This window comes from Camelina sativa, chromosome 4 (assembly GCF_000633955.1).
Source record: "Camelina sativa cultivar DH55 chromosome 4, Cs, whole genome shotgun sequence".
Lineage (NCBI taxonomy): Eukaryota > Viridiplantae > Streptophyta > Magnoliopsida > Brassicales > Brassicaceae > Camelina > Camelina sativa.
The window spans coordinates 12,358,458-12,377,898 of NC_025688.1; the positions used below are offsets into that span (position 1 = coordinate 12,358,458).

General features: G+C 35.5%; 4 protein-coding genes across 4 annotated transcripts in view; 2 read left to right on the forward strand and 2 right to left on the reverse strand.

Moving 5' to 3' along the window:
- On the forward strand, positions 3,814 to 5,171 carry LOC104780353 (vacuolar protein sorting-associated protein 24 homolog 1-like). The gene is made up of 6 exons (XM_010504851.1): positions 3,814 to 3,947; positions 4,144 to 4,220; positions 4,334 to 4,436; positions 4,525 to 4,646; positions 4,714 to 4,908; positions 4,994 to 5,171. The coding sequence occupies exons 1-6, from the start codon at positions 3,836 to 3,838 to the stop codon at positions 5,072 to 5,074; spliced, it is 690 nt and encodes a 229-aa protein (XP_010503153.1). The 5' UTR covers positions 3,814 to 3,835; the 3' UTR covers positions 5,075 to 5,171.
- LOC104780354 (serine carboxypeptidase-like 48) lies at positions 15,081 to 17,975 on the forward strand. The gene is made up of 9 exons (XM_010504852.2): positions 15,081 to 15,542; positions 15,929 to 16,097; positions 16,219 to 16,338; positions 16,423 to 16,566; positions 16,650 to 16,800; positions 16,899 to 16,993; positions 17,082 to 17,340; positions 17,447 to 17,580; positions 17,666 to 17,975. Exons 1-9 carry the CDS (start codon positions 15,199 to 15,201, stop codon positions 17,780 to 17,782), a joined length of 1,533 nt encoding a protein of 510 aa, XP_010503154.1. The 5' UTR covers positions 15,081 to 15,198; the 3' UTR covers positions 17,783 to 17,975.
- Positions 18,067 to 19,124, reverse strand: LOC104780355. Its single transcript, XM_010504854.2, has 2 exons — positions 18,983 to 19,124; positions 18,067 to 18,666 (listed from the first exon to the last, which is right to left on the reverse strand). The coding sequence occupies exon 2, from the start codon at positions 18,639 to 18,641 to the stop codon at positions 18,237 to 18,239; it is 405 nt and encodes a 134-aa protein (XP_010503156.1). The 5' UTR covers positions 18,642 to 18,666; positions 18,983 to 19,124; the 3' UTR covers positions 18,067 to 18,236.
- The window catches only part of LOC104783777 (dolichol kinase EVAN-like), an 854-nt gene continuing 681 nt past the window's right edge, over positions 19,269 to 19,441 (reverse strand). The window contains exon 4 of the mRNA XM_010508889.1: positions 19,269 to 19,433. Within this exon, the coding sequence (XP_010507191.1) occupies positions 19,269 to 19,433 (165 nt within the window). The remainder of the gene's footprint in view (positions 19,434 to 19,441) is intronic.

Here is a 19,441-nt window from a genome sequence, read left to right on the forward strand (position 1 = left end):
ATTCATTTACTAATATTTGGTTTTGGTGGCTTAACTCCACCATGACCGTCTTTCACCCCTTCCTAGGTCCTTAGAGTAACACCGCTTGTGCCAGACTCCTGTCCATTTGGCGGGGGACGTCTTCGTGGAGACAGAGGCATATTAGCGTTCCTCTTTTTAGTTGAAATCCCTCTAAGCACCAAAGCCCCCTTTCCCTTCTTCCCTTTGTCCTCTAACTCCACATTGTTTGGAAGTTCCAATGCAGCCTGCTGATCACCCTCCACTTTGTTACCTGTCGTCTTTGCACCATCGTTCTCTTGAAGGGACTGATCACTTGATGCCTCCACCAAACCAGAACCATCCCCTGGCTCACCAACATTCTCCTCATCAGCATCTTCAACAATCTTGTCCACCTTACTATCCCCACTAACAATATCTGGATCTTGCATACCCGCACCATAAGTGTTCGATGCCACCGAGTTTCCAGTCAATCCTACTTGTGCCGAAACTGCTGAAGACTGGGAAACATTCTCCTCCACCAAAGTTCCCTCCCCCATTCCATCTTGCGAGCCAAGAACAGAGTGATCATCTTGATCCATCTCCGCTTCAAACGAGGCCAAAGGAGGTCCCCCCATTGCCTCAGCAACTTCCTCCGTCCCAAGAGTGGGTCCAGCAGATCTCTCACAAACTTATGTGTCATCGAGAATGTGACCCTCCTCCACGAGAACCTGACCCTCCTCAAAAGACCAGAAACCTGAGCATCCTGATCCATGGCTACCGCCGCCACTGCCGACTCCTGGAAGAGTGATTTCCTGACCTGTCGATGCTTTCTTTGCTCAAAAGCTGTCCCCCTTACCTCCTCCGAAATCAATGGCAACGTAGAACCCTGTCGTTGACAAGGCTGATCCCGAACTACCTCGTTCCTACCTCTCTGGTCTTGCGTACCCGAACTGGAGGCTCTTTTGGAGAAACCCTTCTGCCGCGACGAGTCTCCCCTGCCATGCTCAGACCGAGACCATGAACCACCAAACTGGTGTCCATTACTGCCTCTAGACGATCCAACCTGACCCGTATTTCTCCTCCCCTCAGCCATTACCGCACCCTTATAACTCATAAATTGAGCTTTGTCAGGTTGATCCACCCTAACCATCGAACCACCTTTAGCCACACCTTTAGCTACTGGGCAGACAGTTTCATCATGACACATACAAAAACATTTCTTACACCACCCATTGAGTTTCTCATAGTCAAGCTTAATAATTGTAACTTCTCCATCAAAAAACTCAATATCAAGTTCAAAACAGATAGGCTTACGACCATCAATCGTAACCTACACCTGACCATGGTCAATATCAACCGCTTCAACGACCCCCAAGTCTGATCCAATGTCGCGGAAAGTGGGCTATGCCCAAAACTGGATAGAAACGTCAGACACCCTGACCCAGAACTTCAGCGATGATGGATAAAAAGGATCCACCACTGGAGTCCACCGCACCATAGACACCATCCAGGAATCAAAGTGAAACGGCTCCATTGACAAAACCTCATTGATGTCCGCTTCCTCATCAAAGTCAAACTTGAATTTACCAGAACCTAGATCAGCACCAGCCACTTTCCCTTCTACCTGCCAAATGCGCGGAAACATGATCAACAACGCTTTCATGTCTTGCATATGTGGGTTGAAACACCTCCTAACAACCGTCTTCGAATAGCCAGCAATAAGCGCAGAGTTGTCAAAATAAGAGATCTTAACTCTACGCCTCGATCTTGCTTCATTCTCCTTCTGACCCGACAAACCCTTCCCCAAAAGCCCCGCTTGTGACATTGTTACCCAAATGAAAGCACAACAACGAATCGTAGACAGAGATAGTAACCCCAAATTTAAATGACAACAAAGAGAGATAAGCAAAAGATGTCTCTCCACCACAGCACCCAAACCCGTTTTATAGAAGTTGCAGACCAGTAAAGCCAGCAAACTAGATCAACCAAATTAGGAAAAAACATCTGCCCAATCTCCCGAATCTGCAAGAAACCTCCAAGGAAGGACAGAGGATCCATCCCTAACCAATAAGATACGATTTTCCAATCTGTATCCTCAACAATTAACCAAAATAACCAGCGAGAACTGATCCTAAATCCCATCAAAGCCCTCTCAAATCGCTTCCCCAAATACTTAAATCTGAGAGAACCCGCAAAGGTCCACCCCTGAAAGGAAAACAAATCAAGCGATTGAAAACCGTATCCTTGGCCGATTCGCTCAAAACACCAGCACTTCACCACATCCGCAAATTTGCAATCCCCAACACAGGGATAAACTCCGAAAAGGAAACCAAATGACAGAATTGAAACCCATATCCTTTTCGAAATCTCCCAAACCATCCATATCGACACCCCAACTGCGAAATTTGAGTCTCATCACCCAAACAAACCCAAAACTCCGCCCACACCATAGAACCGTATCCCTTGTAGTCCCGAAAAAACCCCAAACATCCACCAGCCATAGAAACAAGATTATGGAAAGTTTAAAACCCTAGATCCACTGTCGCCATCCAAAGAATATTTTTTTAAGTGTCTTCTATGGTCACACTCAATAGTTTTTTAGGCTTAGGTTAACATAATATAAATTCAATGTAATTCTAATATTTGAAATTCTCAATTTTCTGTATAACTTAATTTTGAAAAATGTATAATTGGAATGATTTCTCGAAAAGCTTACATGAGAAAGAATAATATAAACATAACATGAACACGTATTTTACGAATTCTTCATCGTAATGTGACATCAATAAAATTATAATAAACAACAATTATTTTCAACAATTGAACGATAACTTTTTCTGTATAAACTTTAAAATAAAGCCACAAAAACAAAACCTCATCTCTAGAGTAAGTTCAGAATTATAATGGAAAAGAACAATAATATGATAATATAAATCTTTATTTTCTTTTTCTTTTAGTCATCATTCATCTTGGTACTTGTTCACACATATGAGGACTAATTAACAAACTCTTAGAACATGTTGCACCATAGTTAATCCAACTTTGAAGCTCGTTAAAAAAAAGCATTCCAACATTTTCTACAAAATGATATAAAAGGACCATTAAAAATAAAATTGACAAAATTTACAATTATCCAATCATCCTAAAAAGGTAAAAACGATAAGTTTGAGAAAGAGGCCAAAGTCTTTGAATGGCTACTACATTTCCAATAATTACTTCAACAAACTCAACACTCGCCAATGATTGCTCCATTCCATAGTTGTTACACAATGATTTGTTTATTAAAGTTGATAATAATTAACAAATCAATGATCACACGCTTACTAAAAACAAATAAAGCAATTACCCCGATGGCTCCTTTTTCAAAACAGAAAATCCCCGAATATTTTAAGTGGTTTTTCTTGTTGACAATTAATGACCACTAATAATAATTTAGGAAATATATATATTCATAAACAGTGTAATAAAAATGCCGCCATAAAAATAAAAAAATTAAACAAACAGTGTGATTAAACTGCCGTCTTAAAAACAAAAATATTAAACAGTGTAATCAAACTTAATATTCAAGCTTTATAAAAAAACACAATAGCAATATAGTATTTTAACCCCAAAAAATGAAAAATATTTAAAAACAAAGTTTTGCTAAGATATCTCCAAATTTGGGCTTTTCTAATTGGTAAAACGAATAAGCCCAAAATTGGGCCTTTTTGATAAAAACACTCATAAGATTAGTCGTATTCGAAAGTGTAATTGATGAAAACTTGAAATGGTATAAATAACACAAAGACGAAGAGGATTCAAAGACTTTTCGTGTTTTTGGAAAAATCAAAATCTTCAAAGACGTAAAAGAAAGAAAATGAAGAGGCTGATGAACATGTTCAAGCGAAAGCCTGATCCGAAGCAAAAGCTCCGAGATTGGCAGCGGAAGTTACGCCAAGAATGCCGTAAAATCGAACACCAAATTCGAGGTATTCTCGAAGTTTCTAGTAAAAGTTTCGATCTTTGAGAGTTTTAGTCACTTATATGATGATTTAGATTGATGGGTTATGATCAAAATCCGATTTTGTGAAGTAATGATCGAATGGTGTTCTTAGAACTGGATTCTGGTTGTTTCTTGGGTTTGTGTATTAGGGTTTTGTTTTAACTGAGTGAGTTTGTTTTCAGATATAGAGAGAGAAGAAAGAAAAGTAAAGAAAGATATTAAAGACTCGGCGAAGCGGAATGATATGGCCACTGCGAAGGTACAAAAAGGATGAAACTTTATCAGCAAATCTGATCAATTGTGAAAGATGTTGAAGTTTGAAAGATTGGTTAAGTTTTTTTCTCTGTTTTGTGTGTGTGTGTGTGTTTAAAGGGACTTGCTAGGGAAATAGTGAGTGCTAGAAGAATAGTGAAGCGACTTTATGAAAACAAAGCTCACTTGAATTCAATGTCAATGCATCTTGCGGAGACTGTTGGTAAAATGATCAAAAGCTTTACATTGTGGTTTTCATCTGAAGCCAAGTCGTAAGATGTGTTTGTTTAGATTTCTTTGGCGTGTTTTAGGAACTGCGATAACAGTTGGGAATATTTCGAAGAGCACTGAGGTTATGAAGCTTGTTATTAAACTCATGAAAGCTCCGGCTTTGGCTGCCACGATGCAGGAGTTCAGCAAAGAGCTCACTAAGGTACTGTGTATGATCATATTAAGCATATGTATTTGGCAAGTTTACTAATGTGGGGATTTTTATGTAGGCTGGGGTTATTGGAGAGTTTGTGAGTGATGCGGTTGATGATACCTTAGACTCTGAGGGTATAGAAGAGGATATCGAGGAGGAGGTTGATAAAGTGTTGACTGCAGTAGCTGGAGAGACTGCAGCTAAGCTCCCTGAAGCAGTTAGGAAGGGAAAGATGAATGCACCAGCTCAAAAGGTGAAAACTTCACGTGAGGTAAGGATCTTCCACAGTTGAATGATTTGTAAGATTGTATGTACTGACAAGGGAGATCAAAGTCTGATAAGGAAATGTATTGCAGGAAGAGGCAATTACAGAAGGAGTTGATGGGGATGAAAAACTTGAGGAAGTTAGAGCTCGGTTCGCCAAAGTTAGATCGTAACTGATATATACATACTTGGTTCGTACTAGTGAGTTTTCTTATAACTGCGGCTCTATTCTTGGTGGATCTTTGAGCCGGAACGATGTGTTGGACAGTGATTGTGCTACTTGTATAGTTTGAAAGAAATTTTAGTTTTAGTGTTTGTTAGGTTTGGTTATGTGTAAAGTTTTTGGATTTGGAGAAGGCGAAACCCATTCGCTTGTGGTTCATCTTGATTTGATTTGGTCTGGTTCGATATACTAATTGCATCATCGTTTCAAAACCAAAGGATTACTAGGTTGGGACCCGCACGTACGTGCGGAGTTATTTATGTATAATTCTTAAAAAAATATAATTGTCAAGCGATCAAACCCGTTTAATATGTTTGATTGCAATGTTTAAATTTTTTTGACCCGAAAAAATCTCATTCCTCGTAATTCATATAAGTAAATAGTATGTCCGCATATGTTATGCTTGAATTTTTGTTCCCAAAATTCTTGTACCGTATTTTATCATACATGAATATACCCACACAAAATTCTCATAACCTGATTACTAAGGAACTAATTTGAACGATTTCCTAAAATATAATAAATCTATTGTTTAATCTTTTTTTCTTCTTCTTAATATGTAAATTGGGTCATTTTGGCAACATGGATATTTGATATGATTTTTTTAACCCTTAACTGTATTTCCCAATTAATAGTATAGATTTTCTTCAATTATTGAATGAAATATTCTTTAGTTATACTAATGACAATTTAATGTAAATAATATAGTAAGAGAAGGGAAAATAATAAAATGGGATATAAAGCGTGAGTATTTTATGTAGGAGATACCAGAAAGATATTTTATTATGGAGAATTCTATTAATTTGGATATTATTAGTTTTTTTAAGTAATATATGTGTCCGTAATTGATGGAGAAATAAAATTACAAAATTGTTTCGTGAGGGGGAAGACTATAAATTGGTCATTAGATCCCTTATATAAGTGGTCTTAGTTATGGTATTATATCACTGGATTTTATAAATTTTAATTGGTCATTAGATCCCTATATATCACAGCTATTGGTATAATATTATTACTTGTTTTCATTTTTATTGGACTGGATTTTCTAAATTTTAAGATTTCTGTAAAAACACTATAACTACATATTTATATATAATGTTTAACTACATAGTTATCCAAATTAAAGTATATATTCATGTTATTTTAATTGGTGATCATATGTTTTTTGGGCATATATAGAATTTATAGGAGCAAAATATTGTATATATAAATAAATTGAACAGTAATAGCAGTTGACATATATAGCAGTGACAGTTTTATGTAATATATATATATATATATATATAGCAGTGACAATTTTATGTAATTTTATGAAATACTAAGGGTGAACAATAAATTGGGTATAGAACTCTCTGGAATGCTTCTCTGGCGATTAGTATTAAAACTTGGTCACATGACTCACATTTCTATATTTAATTTGCACACTTAAAAATGATTTATTCAGGCAAACTATATTGATCAATATGCACATAAATGTGTAGTTGCGTAGAGTGTTATGTAAACATGCGATTGTGTATCACAAACTTCAGACGGCACTTCCTCATTTGAAGTGTTATGTTCTTCTTAAGATCTATATCTTAAAAGATGCTTTTGTATGTATATACACTTTTTGAACAACAATTGTGTTTTCTCAAGTTCTTTTTTGTTAATTTGTCCAATTAGCATTTTTTGTCATTATTAACCCCTCAAAACTAGATGTTTACTCTTCCATCACATAGAAATTTACTTAGTTTCTATTTGGAGCTGGTACAATATTACCAAATCCATCATGAACGAAGCGATCATCTTCAAAGATACATTTGGGCTTGGGCGTTTAACATAATATTAAAATAATCCGAGTGCGAAAAAAAAAAAAATCTAATTTTCTCCCAAACCCGAGTATCGCAGCGCCGCTATCTTCAATTTCCTCCGACACCGGTGGGACTCTTACTCGCCGGCGTCGGGGCACCACGACCTTAGATTCCGTCTCTTGTCTCCTTTGTTTCTGTAGTTCTCCTTTTCAATTCTTTTTTCCCCTTTTGAGTCTTTTTTTACAATCTACTCAATCCCCTAATAATCACTCAGATCCAGGCAAAGGCTCGCACAACACCATCTTCAGAGGGCGGAGGAGACTGTTAAACTCTCTTTTCTGCAATCACGACTCAGCCTCACTGTCGGCGGTAACCAAGTTCCTTTATCCTCTTATTTCTAGATCCGGAATGGCAATCATCTCTGTAGCACTATCTATCCCAATGTCACCCGAGCCTTGGCAGGCAGAGACGGAAACGACATATGGTGAGGAAATCTCCAGAGACATGATTTTTCTCCGTTACAGGACCACCGCCTTAATCATAAGTCAACCCATGAGCTTGGTAGATCTGTATCAGCTTTTACCGGAGACGAGGAAGCCTTTTTCACTCTCCTTGTCAGTCGCTATGCACATCAATGTATTCACTCACTCACAACGTCTCTTTGGTGGATGAACTATGTCGACCTATCAGCCTTACAAACGATCTTTCCCAACCTCCAAAAGCCCAGGTTCCCTCTGTCTAACCCCCTGTTATACTTTCGACTGTTCCAAGTTTGCTTGGCTATTCTCGGTGTCCGAAGACTGCATCAGAGAACCCATTTAGCTAGGTTGTTCTGGTTGTACAAAGGTTATGTTGGAACCATGGTTATTGCTATACTTTTGTTTTTATTGATTGGATCCCAGGCTTACCAAGGTGTCCTTCAACCCCAGAAACCTATCCCGTTTCTGAAGCTCAAGTCTGTTATTCTCTTTTCTGTGTTTTGCCAACTACAAAACCTGTGTGGAATTCTTGATCACCATTATCATGGCAGAGAGGATCCACCTGTTTTGTCTTGGCTTCCACTTATCCTCTGCACCTGTACTTAGCTTCTTCGGTGAATGTCCCTAAACCCAATACCCTGCAACCATCCTCTTGTCCGAAGCTCAGGTCTAAGTATTACTCGTCAGTGTCTCACCTTTTACTAACCTTGTGCGGTATTCTTGATCACTATTTCCATGGCAGAGAGGGATCACCTGGTATGGTATGGCTTTGCACTTATTCTTGTCAAATCCTGATGCTAGCTGCAGGNGCCGGCGTCGGGGCACCACGACCTTAGATTCCGTCTCTTGTCTCCTTTGTTTCTGTAGTTCTCCTTTTCAATTCTTTTTTCCCCTTTTGAGTCTTTTTTTACAATCTACTCAATCCCCTAATAATCACTCAGATCCAGGCAAAGGCTCGCACAACACCATCTTCAGAGGGCGGAGGAGACTGTTAAACTCTCTTTTCTGCAATCACGACTCAGCCTCACTGTCGGCGGTAACCAAGTTCCTTTATCCTCTTATTTCTAGATCCGGAATGGCAATCATCTCTGTAGCACTATCTATCCCAATGTCACCCGAGCCTTGGCAGGCAGAGACGGAAACGACATATGGTGAGGAAATCTCCAGAGACATGATTTTTCTCCGTTACAGGACCACCGCCTTAATCATAAGTCAACCCATGAGCTTGGTAGATCTGTATCAGCTTTTACCGGAGACGAGGAAGCCTTTTTCACTCTCCTTGTCAGTCGCTATGCACATCAATGTATTCACTCACTCACAACGTCTCTTTGGTGGATGAACTATGTCGACCTATCAGCCTTACAAACGATCTTTCCCAACCTCCAAAAGCCCAGGTTCCCTCTGTCTAACCCCCTGTTATACTTTCGACTGTTCCAAGTTTGCTTGGCTATTCTCGGTGTCCGAAGACTGCATCAGAGAACCCATTTAGCTAGGTTGTTCTGGTTGTACAAAGGTTATGTTGGAACCATGGTTATTGCTATACTTTTGTTTTTATTGATTGGATCCCAGGCTTACCAAGGTGTCCTTCAACCCCAGAAACCTATCCCGTTTCTGAAGCTCAAGTCTGTTATTCTCTTTTCTGTGTTTTGCCAACTACAAAACCTGTGTGGAATTCTTGATCACCATTATCATGGCAGAGAGGATCCACCTGTTTTGTCTTGGCTTCCACTTATCCTCTGCACCTGTACTTAGCTTCTTCGGTGAATGTCCCTAAACCCAATACCCTGCAACCATCCTCTTGTCCGAAGCTCAGGTCTAAGTATTACTCGTCAGTGTCTCACCTTTTACTAACCTTGTGCGGTATTCTTGATCACTATTTCCATGGCAGAGAGGGATCACCTGGTATGGTATGGCTTTGCACTTATTCTTGTCAAATCCTGATGCTAGCTGCAGGTCAAACCACCATCAGCTTATCAACCATCACCCGGGCCCTTAGCCCCCGAATCATTACCACTATTTCGACCCTGATACTGATCCTCACCCCGGTGAGTTCTTTGCCTCTGTTTCTCCTTCCAACGGCACAATGTCTTTTGACCGTGACCTACCTGACATCTCTCGATCTCATCGATGATGTCCAATCTTGCAAGCATGATCCCACATGTCTCCAACTGCTTAATTACATTTGTTTCATAGTTCTCATGGACCCTTGCCTGATGTTCTATATTTTTTTTAGTTCTGTTTATGACTTTGGGGAAAGTCTATGCTTGTAATGTCTTAAACTTTAGAGATACTTTATCCCTTTCCTTGTAATGGCTCTATTTGATTGAAAGGAATCATTTGTTTGTTCAAAAAAAAAAACACTTGGGCTTGGGCTCTAATGGAAGCAGGAGCTGTAGCTCATGGAACATGGATGAGATATATAAATTTAGAAATGGTAAAGGTAGTAGTAATAATGGAGTACATGGGGGACAAATAGAGTCACAACACTCCCAATAATAATATTTTTTCTAGGCTTATTCGGGAAAATATAAGTTTACATATGAAGTGAATATATTTTTCCCCTTTTTTAATCATCTTCTGGTTTAGAATTTTTATAAAGTGTATAAAATCACATATATGGATGAATGTGTAGATAGAAATGTATGTATCGACACAATTATGTATCTTAAATTTGTAGAAGACAAAATTTTCTTTAACGAAGTGTTGTCATGTTTCTGTTGTGGTCTAAATTTTAAAATTCTAGTATGCACAAATTGTGCATAATGCAAAGGCGTTATATTGATGAGAAAAGGAAGAAAATGACGCTACAGCAAATAAAATTATTATTGAAATTAGATTACCGTTAATACATTTGGAGCTGTCATTTTCGTGTTTATTCTAAAATTCAAAACACTAGTACTAATTATTAGAAACTAGCTAGTTCTCAAACGTAAACAACTTCCTTCGTTTTCACATTATAGTCATCAAACTAATCCTACTTATTTGACATACTAGTCAACCTCGTAAACTATCTTTTAAATCCAAATGTATCCTTTCGAATCAAATTTGTTAATTGTTTGTAAAAGAGACTAATTAGTCATATGTTAGAAAATAGAAGTCATGAGTGAAGCAATGAAAGTTGGGTCAGTCAAGAAGGAAACATACGACGCATGTATTATTTGAGAGGATAAGTGTTTACATTATCTTTTTAACCAAAAAAGTGTTTACATCATCTTATTCACTTTCAGTTTTGTGTGAATTATAAGGCACTTTGAACAACAAACAAAAATAATCGGGGAGAAATAAATACTGGTTAAATGTCGTGCTAATAAAAATTTTTAAGGAATCTCGCAACGCATTTATTGCTATTCCGATTAAAAATTTGGTTTGTCTCAATTTTTTCTTTTGAAAATATAATTTCGTTGGAAAAAAAAAAAGAGAAACTTTCTCAAAAACCAAAAAGGTTTTAATGCCTTGCACGCAACAAATTATGAGATTGATAATCTGAGATACCGACTTAATTAGGTCTTTTAATTTGATTTATTTCCCCTAAAAAAGGAATAAACATGCAAAGGAATTATTTAAGTGTAAGTCACATTACGTATATTGTTTCATTGGATTGATATTGATAATTACAAGATATGTCAAGATTGTTATCTCATATTGAGATAAGGAAACAATTATTGACAAACAAAAAAATGATATATTTTTTTCTTGAGACATTAAAATAGTCTATTCCGGTCAAGATAAATGTCATACGATTAAGCAAGATAAACGGAACATCACAAGTTTTTCTTTTTGAAACGTGAAAAGTAAGGTAGTAGAAAAGCTTGAGTGTGAGGAAGATTCCTAGAAAGAGAACTGCTGAAGTTGTGGCCATACATAACACAAGTCTCGGATCTTTAAGAATAAAACGATATGATCGTCAACTTTGTTTGTACTTTTCCCATAGTATGATTCAAGAATCATGATGATCTTGCTTTTAGAAAAGTGGGCAAACAAGATTTCAAGAATTTAGCACCAAGTGTCCTTGAAACAAGATAACCTATTCTCGTTTTTTGTTTTGTTTTGTATTTTATGTTGAAGTACTTTCATAAAACACATATAATTTTTCATATGTTTCATTGGGATTGCTAATTAATTTTATTAACTTATTTTTAATATACACGAATGTTTCTGTTCGAAAATCACGAAAGACATGTATTTACACAACTATACGAATTTGTTTTTAAGTATATCCAGTAAAATCAAATCAATAAATACGTTTTATGACGATTTTTCTGCAAAAGATAACTTTATTAAAGTATATCTATCAGCAATGACAAATGTAATGTAACAAACAAGAAAAAGAAAAAAAAAAAAAAGAGAGAGAGAGAGAGAGACATTAAGATGTGGAAATGAACACCACGGCCGTGGTGGTGTCGACGAGTTCTGGACCTCTGGTGACAATACATCATGTGTATTTTTTTTCTTGTTACGTGCAGTTACATGATGTGTATTAAATTTACACATGTTTGTTTAATTTTGTTAAATGATGTTTTTGAATTTTGATAAACTAAATTTCCTTTCAGATCGTAATCCGTTGTCGGATATATTTCATACGGCAAGGAATGTAGTTTTTATTTACTGTTCTCCATATGGTATATAGATCGACATCAACAGTCAAACATAACGTATAGTATATGTTTAAAGGTAAAACTTTTTTTGACTTAGAGCGTTGAAATTGAAGCATATATAATTCTAGGATATATAAACTGAAATCAATCATACAATGAAATTATTCTCTATTTATTTTAAAAATATTTATTACATTTATTTTTAAAAGCCATTTGTTTGACTCTTTTGGATTTCATATTTCTGATGTGCAGTAGAGAAGTTAGTAGTGGGACCCTTTTTTAAAAAATAGCTGTCTAGAACCGATTACATCCCGTAAAATTATTAGGTCTACTATTTCTATCTTGATTAATGACTAATTCTCGCATAACATTGATTATACGATCATGTCTGTATAATTCAATTATAATCTGTCTAATCTGATTACTTTCCGCTTAATTTTGTATATTACCGAAATTTTTGGAGCCAAATTTAAATTAAATATTTTTTGTTATTTAGACATTTAAATTAAGAGTTTGTGATGTTTTACAATAACTAATATACAAAATTTTAATGAAAACCATAAAATTTTATTTTGAAATTATCTTTTTCCGTGTTTATCGTAATTTTAGAGACAATATCATAGTTTTCTATTTTATTTGATGTTTTTCTTTTAACACAAATAGAATTATATATATTTAATACTATATATTTTTATTTTATTATTAATTTGATATATAACCTTAAAACTAATTTCCAATTAATTCCTCTTTAATCTCTGATACAACTATACAAAATTAACAATTAAAATATTATTAAATATTAAGATGAAAAACAATACAAAAAAGTCTGAAAGTATCGAGGCTAAACGGTAATAAGGTACCTTCAGATTTTTTTTATCTTTTTTAATCGCAATTTTTAATAATATTTTATTATTTTGTTTCCTCAATCTACTAACAAAATTTATACTCCCTCTGTCTCTAATAAATTGATGTTTAGCCATTATCACACATATTAAGAATAAGTTTAACTTCAATTTGTAAATTAATTTCTAATTAATTTTTTGGGGGAGAGAGATATAAACCATTAGATAAATACCACATATGAAAAAGCATAAAGTAGACAAACTATTTTAATTTTTTAATATACAACATCAATCTTTTAGAGAGAAAAATAAATCCTAAAACGAGAGTATCATTTTGTATATGCTACCAATATTTGCATTTTCTTGGACTATATACAACAATGATGAACATGACGACAAAAACAAATTAACAATACAACAATGATGAACGTATCATTTATGGAAGGAGGGAATCCTGATGATTTTATTTACCTCTTTCTTTTCTATCAATCAAGATTTTCTATAAAATATTTTATTTAACAATAAAGCAAAACTAAATTAAAAAACAAAACAAATTAAAGAAACACATTCTATATACTTTAAATTAAAGAAATTTAAATATTAGTTTGGTTTATATTTTATAATTAAATGATGTTATATATCGGTTTGGATTTATAAATAAGAATTACGGTTTAGATTTTTTACAATTAGAACGAAATTATATATCGGTTTGGGTTTACAAATGATATGGTTAGGGTTTAAATTTTACAATTAAAACAAAATTATCTTTCGATTTAGTTTATAAAAGAACGAATTAAGTATTTAATTTTACAATGATGTATCCAGATTTGGTTTTCTTTTTTTATAAAAAAGTGAATAAAGAGATTCACCCCAAGTATTGTCATTGTATTATAGTTTATTTTTAAAACTAAACTAAAGGATTTTTAAAAAACATTTTACTACATTAAACACTTAATTACATCAATCCACCACATGTTAAGATTCTGCCTAATATTTTGTCGTAAATAGTAAACAAACACGCAATAAACAAAAATCAACAACATTAATCAGTCGTTAACAAAACATTAATATCCATCGTTAATCACACTTTGGTTGGTGATACACGCCAGACTCATACTAAAATAATACATACGACATTACGGTGCATTGATTTGTCCATGTCTAAAGGATTCTTCGACCCGAACACAATTTTATACGCAAAGATTTGAATTAAAGCAAGGATTTGGACAGAATGTAAGCAAAAGCAAAACGAAATAGCTAGCGTTCACACAATTTTCTTTGTTGTCTCTTGTCTTTTTCTAACCGAATTAATTGCAATTGCGAAAATTTATGTACATATGTATAAAAATAAAAAACTTAAAGATCCTAATGTTTCGGTAGGTACGTGTATCCATCTTAATTTAATTTTGGGGTCTGGATTTTAAAAAACGAAAAACAAAGAGCAATCATATACTACACAGTTTTCCTCGAAAGAACAAGTGGGGTTTTATCACCGCATGAAACTTGAAAAAAGGAAACAAAAAGGATTGTTTGTGTGTGATTGGCTACAAATTGAACTAAAGGTGGAATTAGATGGAATAATTTGCAGACAAAGACATTGTTGTGATATTTTTTGTTAATAAGTGGTTGTGTTTCATCTTGGGAAAACTTTTAAAATATTGTGTCACCGATAAAATATTGTAAAAATACACTATATTCTTAAAAATCATGTATGAAAAACGAATCACAATATTTATGTAAATTATAGTATATGCTTATTTTGCACACATTAGTGGTTTACTTTTAAATAAATCTACCTAAACTACGTATATGTTATAAGTTTAAATGTTTTGAACCATGAGTTCAAATAGTTAGAATGAATAGAGCTGATACAACTATCATTTCTAGTGTTGCAAAACCGAAAAATAAAAAATGTAATACTAACCTAAAATAGTTGCTTAATTTTTTTGATTCATAGCTGAATCTGATTATTGATTGTTCTAAAAAAATATTCAATTCATTTATCCGTAATCCATGGAAAACCTCATAGTTTGTATAAGAGTTGGAAAAATGTGAAGATGATTTCATTGATTCTAGCAACCGTTACCTTTTTCGAGGTGGCAAACAAAAAAGGAAAAAATCGACAATTTTCGTAAGCAAATTGTAAATAAAATAAAATTATTTTTGGAAACTCTATCACTTTTTAACTTATTTATTTATTTATCAAATCTTTTTTTAAAAAATAAAAATCTTAACATTGAAAACCAAATTTGCATCCACGATTTGTGTAGTAGACAACAAACAAAGCCAACTATATAAACAACAACTTCGTCTCTTCTCTTCTCTTCAATACCATAACCCACTATTCTCTCTCACAGAACACACAAAGATGGACTCCAAAACAACTTTTCTCACATTTCTCCTCTGTATTTTTCTTTTCTCACATTTTTCACCCTCAAGTTCTAAATCTCTTAAAGAAAAGCCCTTATCTTTCTCACCGTCGGCGAGTTTGCCGACCCTCACGGCGGAGAGACTTATCAAAGGATTCAATTTGTTGCCTACACATGACGTCAATGTCATCGACAAGGACGGTTCTGAGGCTCCGAGACTAGTTGAAAGAGAATTCGATTTCTCGGCGGAGGTTGACCCTCGTGGCTCCGGTGGTTCTCCGTCGGTTCAAGATTTTGGTCACCATGCTGGTTACTACAAACTACCTAATTCAAAAGCAGCCAGGTAACTTCCATTTTGCTGTACCGAAACTAAACTGGTTAATTTACGTTTTTTTTCTTAACCGTTTTAATTTAGAACCGGTTTCCTGATTCTCAAAATTGTGACTATACTATAAACCAATCCGGTTTAATTAAGGTTTTAAATTCATAACTGGTCTATTTGGCTTGGTTCTGATGCAATTCACATTGTAATTCTCATCTCTCAATTACCTCCACACAAAATAGACCAATCCGGTTTAGTTTTTATTTCTCGTAACCGTTTACCGTTTTGACAAAAATTGTAAAATCCAAGACGGTCAAACAATCAAAAGAAATAGTTTAAGAACCGTACCGGTTTACTTTGGTAATTAAACTAAACCGGTTTTTTTTATTTGTTCAATTTCGTGACAGGATGTTTTACTTCTTCTTCGAGTCAAGGACCAACAAAGCCGATCCAGTGGTGATTTGGCTAACCGGAGGGCCTGGTTGCAGTAGTGAACTTGCTTTGTTCTATGAGAACGGACCGTTCACCGTCTCTAACAACTCTTCTCTTACTTGGAACGAGTTTGGTTGGGACAAGGTTGGTTAGAAAAAGAAAAAAAATGGTCAACCAAAACACGTTTTCTCATATTCCAACAAGAAACCATATTAATCTCAACAACTTTTGTTTTAATTTCATTTAAATTTTAATATATTTTTAGGCATCGAATCTAATCTACGTGGACCAACCGGTGGGAACCGGTTTCAGTTACACATCGGACCAAAGTGATCTTCGACATGACGAGGAAGGTGTCAGTAATGATCTTTACGACTTCTTACAGGTTCGGTTTTTAAATACTTTTCCTCTGTCTCAATCACATTAAAACCATGTTCTTGAGGCTTAACATTACACACTTTGTTTGCAGGCGTTTTTTAAGGAGCATCCACAATTTGTGAAGAATGACTTTTACATTACCGGTGAATCCTACGCCGGACATTACATTCCCGCATTGGCTTCACGGGTTCACCGTGGAAACAAGAACAAAGAAGGAACTCACATTAACCTCAAGGTAAATAGAAAAACACTCCACAATAAACATTTTTATTCACTCCTTTTGTGTTTTGTCTTTAACCAAACCGGGTTTTACATCAGGGGTTTGCGATTGGTAATGGTTTAACCAATCCGGAGATTCAATACGGTGCCTACGCGGATTACGCGCTAGACATGAAGTTGATTACACAGTCTGATCACGATAGCCTTAACCGTAACTACGCAACTTGTCAACAATCCATCAAAGAATGCAGTAATAAAACAATCTCTAAGCCTCTTTTTTTTCAAGAATTATAGTTTAAAGGTTTGTGATTTTCATGAAATATGTTTGCTTCTTCTACTCAATTTCAGGCGCGGATGGTGGTGAAGGTGATGCTTGTGCTTCTTCTTACGTTGTATGTAACAACATTTTCCAAAAGATCATGGATATCGCAGGAAACGTAAACGTAAGCATCAAACTGGAATTGATACTTGTTTGTTCCTGAAGTAATAGTAGCTAGCTATAGCTAACAAGATTTTTACTCTGTTTTGAAGTATTACGACGTAAGGAAACAGTGTGAAGGAAACTTGTGCTATGATTTCTCGAACATGGAGAAGTTCTTGAACCAGAAATCGGTACGGAGGGCATTAGGTGTGGGCGATATCGAGTTCGTGTCTTGCAGTACAGCGGTCTACGATGCGATGCAGATGGACTGGATGCGTAATCTTGAGGTTGGGATTCCAGCTCTTCTTCAAGATGGAATTAAGCTTCTTGTTTACGCCGGTGAATACGATCTCATTTGCAATTGGCTCGGTACGTTTCATTCCTATGTCCATGTGTTTGCGGACCACTGGTTTTACATATCCACAAAACCCGCTAAGCTCTGAGATTGATTGAATACATTTTTCTTGGTCTACAGGAAATTCAAAGTGGGTTCACCAGATGGAATGGTCAGGCCAGAAAGAGTTTGTAGCAGCTGCGACAGTTCCATTCCTCGTAGACAATAAAGAAGCCGGTTTAATGAAGAATCACGGTTCACTCACTTTCCTCAAGGTAAACCAAACAAAAACCGATAACCCCAACCTATTTCTATTGATTTTTTACACCTAACAATTGAAATTGGGAAAACGTTTTATAGGTTCACGATGCTGGACACATGGTTCCGATGGACCAGCCAAAGGCAGCATTGCAAATGCTTCAGAACTGGATGCAAGGAAAGCTCGGTTCACCCACTGGTCGGACTGCTCGTCAGTGAATCTAAATTCCGAACCTACTGAATTATTATGTATTTAGGAGATCAATATTTTACTTTTTAAGAAAATTAAGTAACATATACTTGTGAATTATTTCTATAAACACACAGGAAACTTCATTGTTAATCTATTTCAGTTTGTTAACTTGTTAAAGATTTCTCAATTCATAAATGAATCAATACTTAACTCCTCCTATTACGTATGAAGCACACCACAAACTTTAGTATGGAGCAAATTTAGGACACAAAGTAACAAATTCATTAGACATGATTTGTAAAGAGTAATATAAGTATATAACCAAGTTACTATTTGAACTTTATTCAAAACCAGATAGATTCTTAAGTCATTGAGCACTCTTATCAGCTTTATATGTCACAAAGATTTTACTATTCCAGACCTGAATCTAAGATTACATAACAGCTAGAGAATATGACAGAGAAAGTAAAGCTTATTGATTTAACGATGACCCTCATAAGAACGATCACGGTAATCATCATCATCATCATCATCATCGTCAAGAATGAGTGTAACGCCATTGTTTTTAAGGGAGTTAATAACAGCCCATACCTTGGTTCGACTCTTAAACCCTTTCTTTTCGATTTCTTTCTTGACATCGGCATGGATACCTCTTCCTTGCCCATCTTGAAGCCCTTCCACTTTCAGCCTCATGGCCAAAACCTCTCCTACGATAGCCGCTGCTTTGGCATTGCAAGTCCGACCACACTCTAACGAGTTCTTGATTGCGTGTTCCACTGTTGAAGCAGTTGTCACTATTCTCCCGTTGTTTCTGTCAACTACGTTTGCTGTTATGTACTTGATCGACATGAACAGCCTTAAGACGTACCTTTTCAGAACTGTCATTGCTTCTACGAAAAACCCTTTTTATCTATAAAAATAACCAAAAACCTCAAACGTTGTCAGTAATGTTCCGCTCACATGAAATTCAGATCTAAATTGAGTCAGAACAGGGCATTAAATTGAACATTTCGAAACCAAAGAAAACGCATCAAGTCTCTTAATTTGCGTCTTTCTAACATTCATATGATTAATACATCTATAAGAAACCTCCGAAACACAGTGCTCGTAGCACAATAACTCTGTCAGGCAAATGATCAAACACCTTGCGTGCATACAAAATACTGAAAATACTAGGCATATAAAAGGATTCCCATATAAAACTGATCAAACACAATTTTTCTAACCTTGGAAGCTAACAAAACATGGCTCTCGGCGAATATCTCGTTATCTCAGACAATCATGGCAGATTTAGTCAAAACTGAGAAAGCGAAGAAAAGAAAGAAAAAACTGGAGAAGACGAAGATCAAAATTCACAAAACCTCTTTTTTTTTTTTTTTTTTTACCTTTATACCTGGATCCGTCCCTAAAGCATAATTGGGCCTTTTACTTGTTTAAGCCCAATTTTGCAAAACTCATTTTTGGTCTGTTTGGATTTTGAATGGCTGTGGAAATATCTTAGATATGTATTTTTTATAGATAGGCATCTCTCCTACGGCCAAAAGGCACGACGGTACAACAATTGATTTGTCTCTTAATAGGTAACATACATGAGGAAGTGTGGTTAGTGGGAAGATACTTTGTTATGTACATTGAGTGAAAAAAACACACCGAAGAATGACTAAAGACTTTAACTACCTACAAGC

What these genes read in the sequence shown, in the direction of transcription:
- LOC104780353 (XM_010504851.1), top strand. Translation starts at nt 3,836, where the DNA reads ATGAAGAGGCTGATGAACATGTTCAAGCGAAAGCCTGATCCGAAGCAA. An exon ending in TCAGCAAAGAGCTCACTAAG is followed by an intron (nt 4,647 to 4,713) that starts GTACTGTGTATG and finishes ATTTTTATGTAG; the next exon opens with GCTGGGGTTATTGGAGAGTT. An exon ending in AGGTGAAAACTTCACGTGAG is followed by an intron (nt 4,909 to 4,993) that starts GTAAGGATCTTC and finishes AATGTATTGCAG; the next exon opens with GAAGAGGCAATTACAGAAGG.
- LOC104780354 (XM_010504852.2), top strand. Translation starts at nt 15,199, where the DNA reads ATGGACTCCAAAACAACTTTTCTCACATTTCTCCTCTGTATTTTTCTT. An exon ending in CCTAATTCAAAAGCAGCCAG is followed by an intron (nt 15,543 to 15,928) that starts GTAACTTCCATT and finishes ATTTCGTGACAG; the next exon opens with GATGTTTTACTTCTTCTTCG. An exon ending in ACAATCCATCAAAGAATGCA is followed by an intron (nt 16,801 to 16,898) that starts GTAATAAAACAA and finishes ACTCAATTTCAG; the next exon opens with GCGCGGATGGTGGTGAAGGT.
- LOC104780355 (XM_010504854.2), bottom strand. Translation starts at nt 18,641, where the DNA reads ATGACAGTTCTGAAAAGGTACGTCTTAAGGCTGTTCATGTCGATCAAG.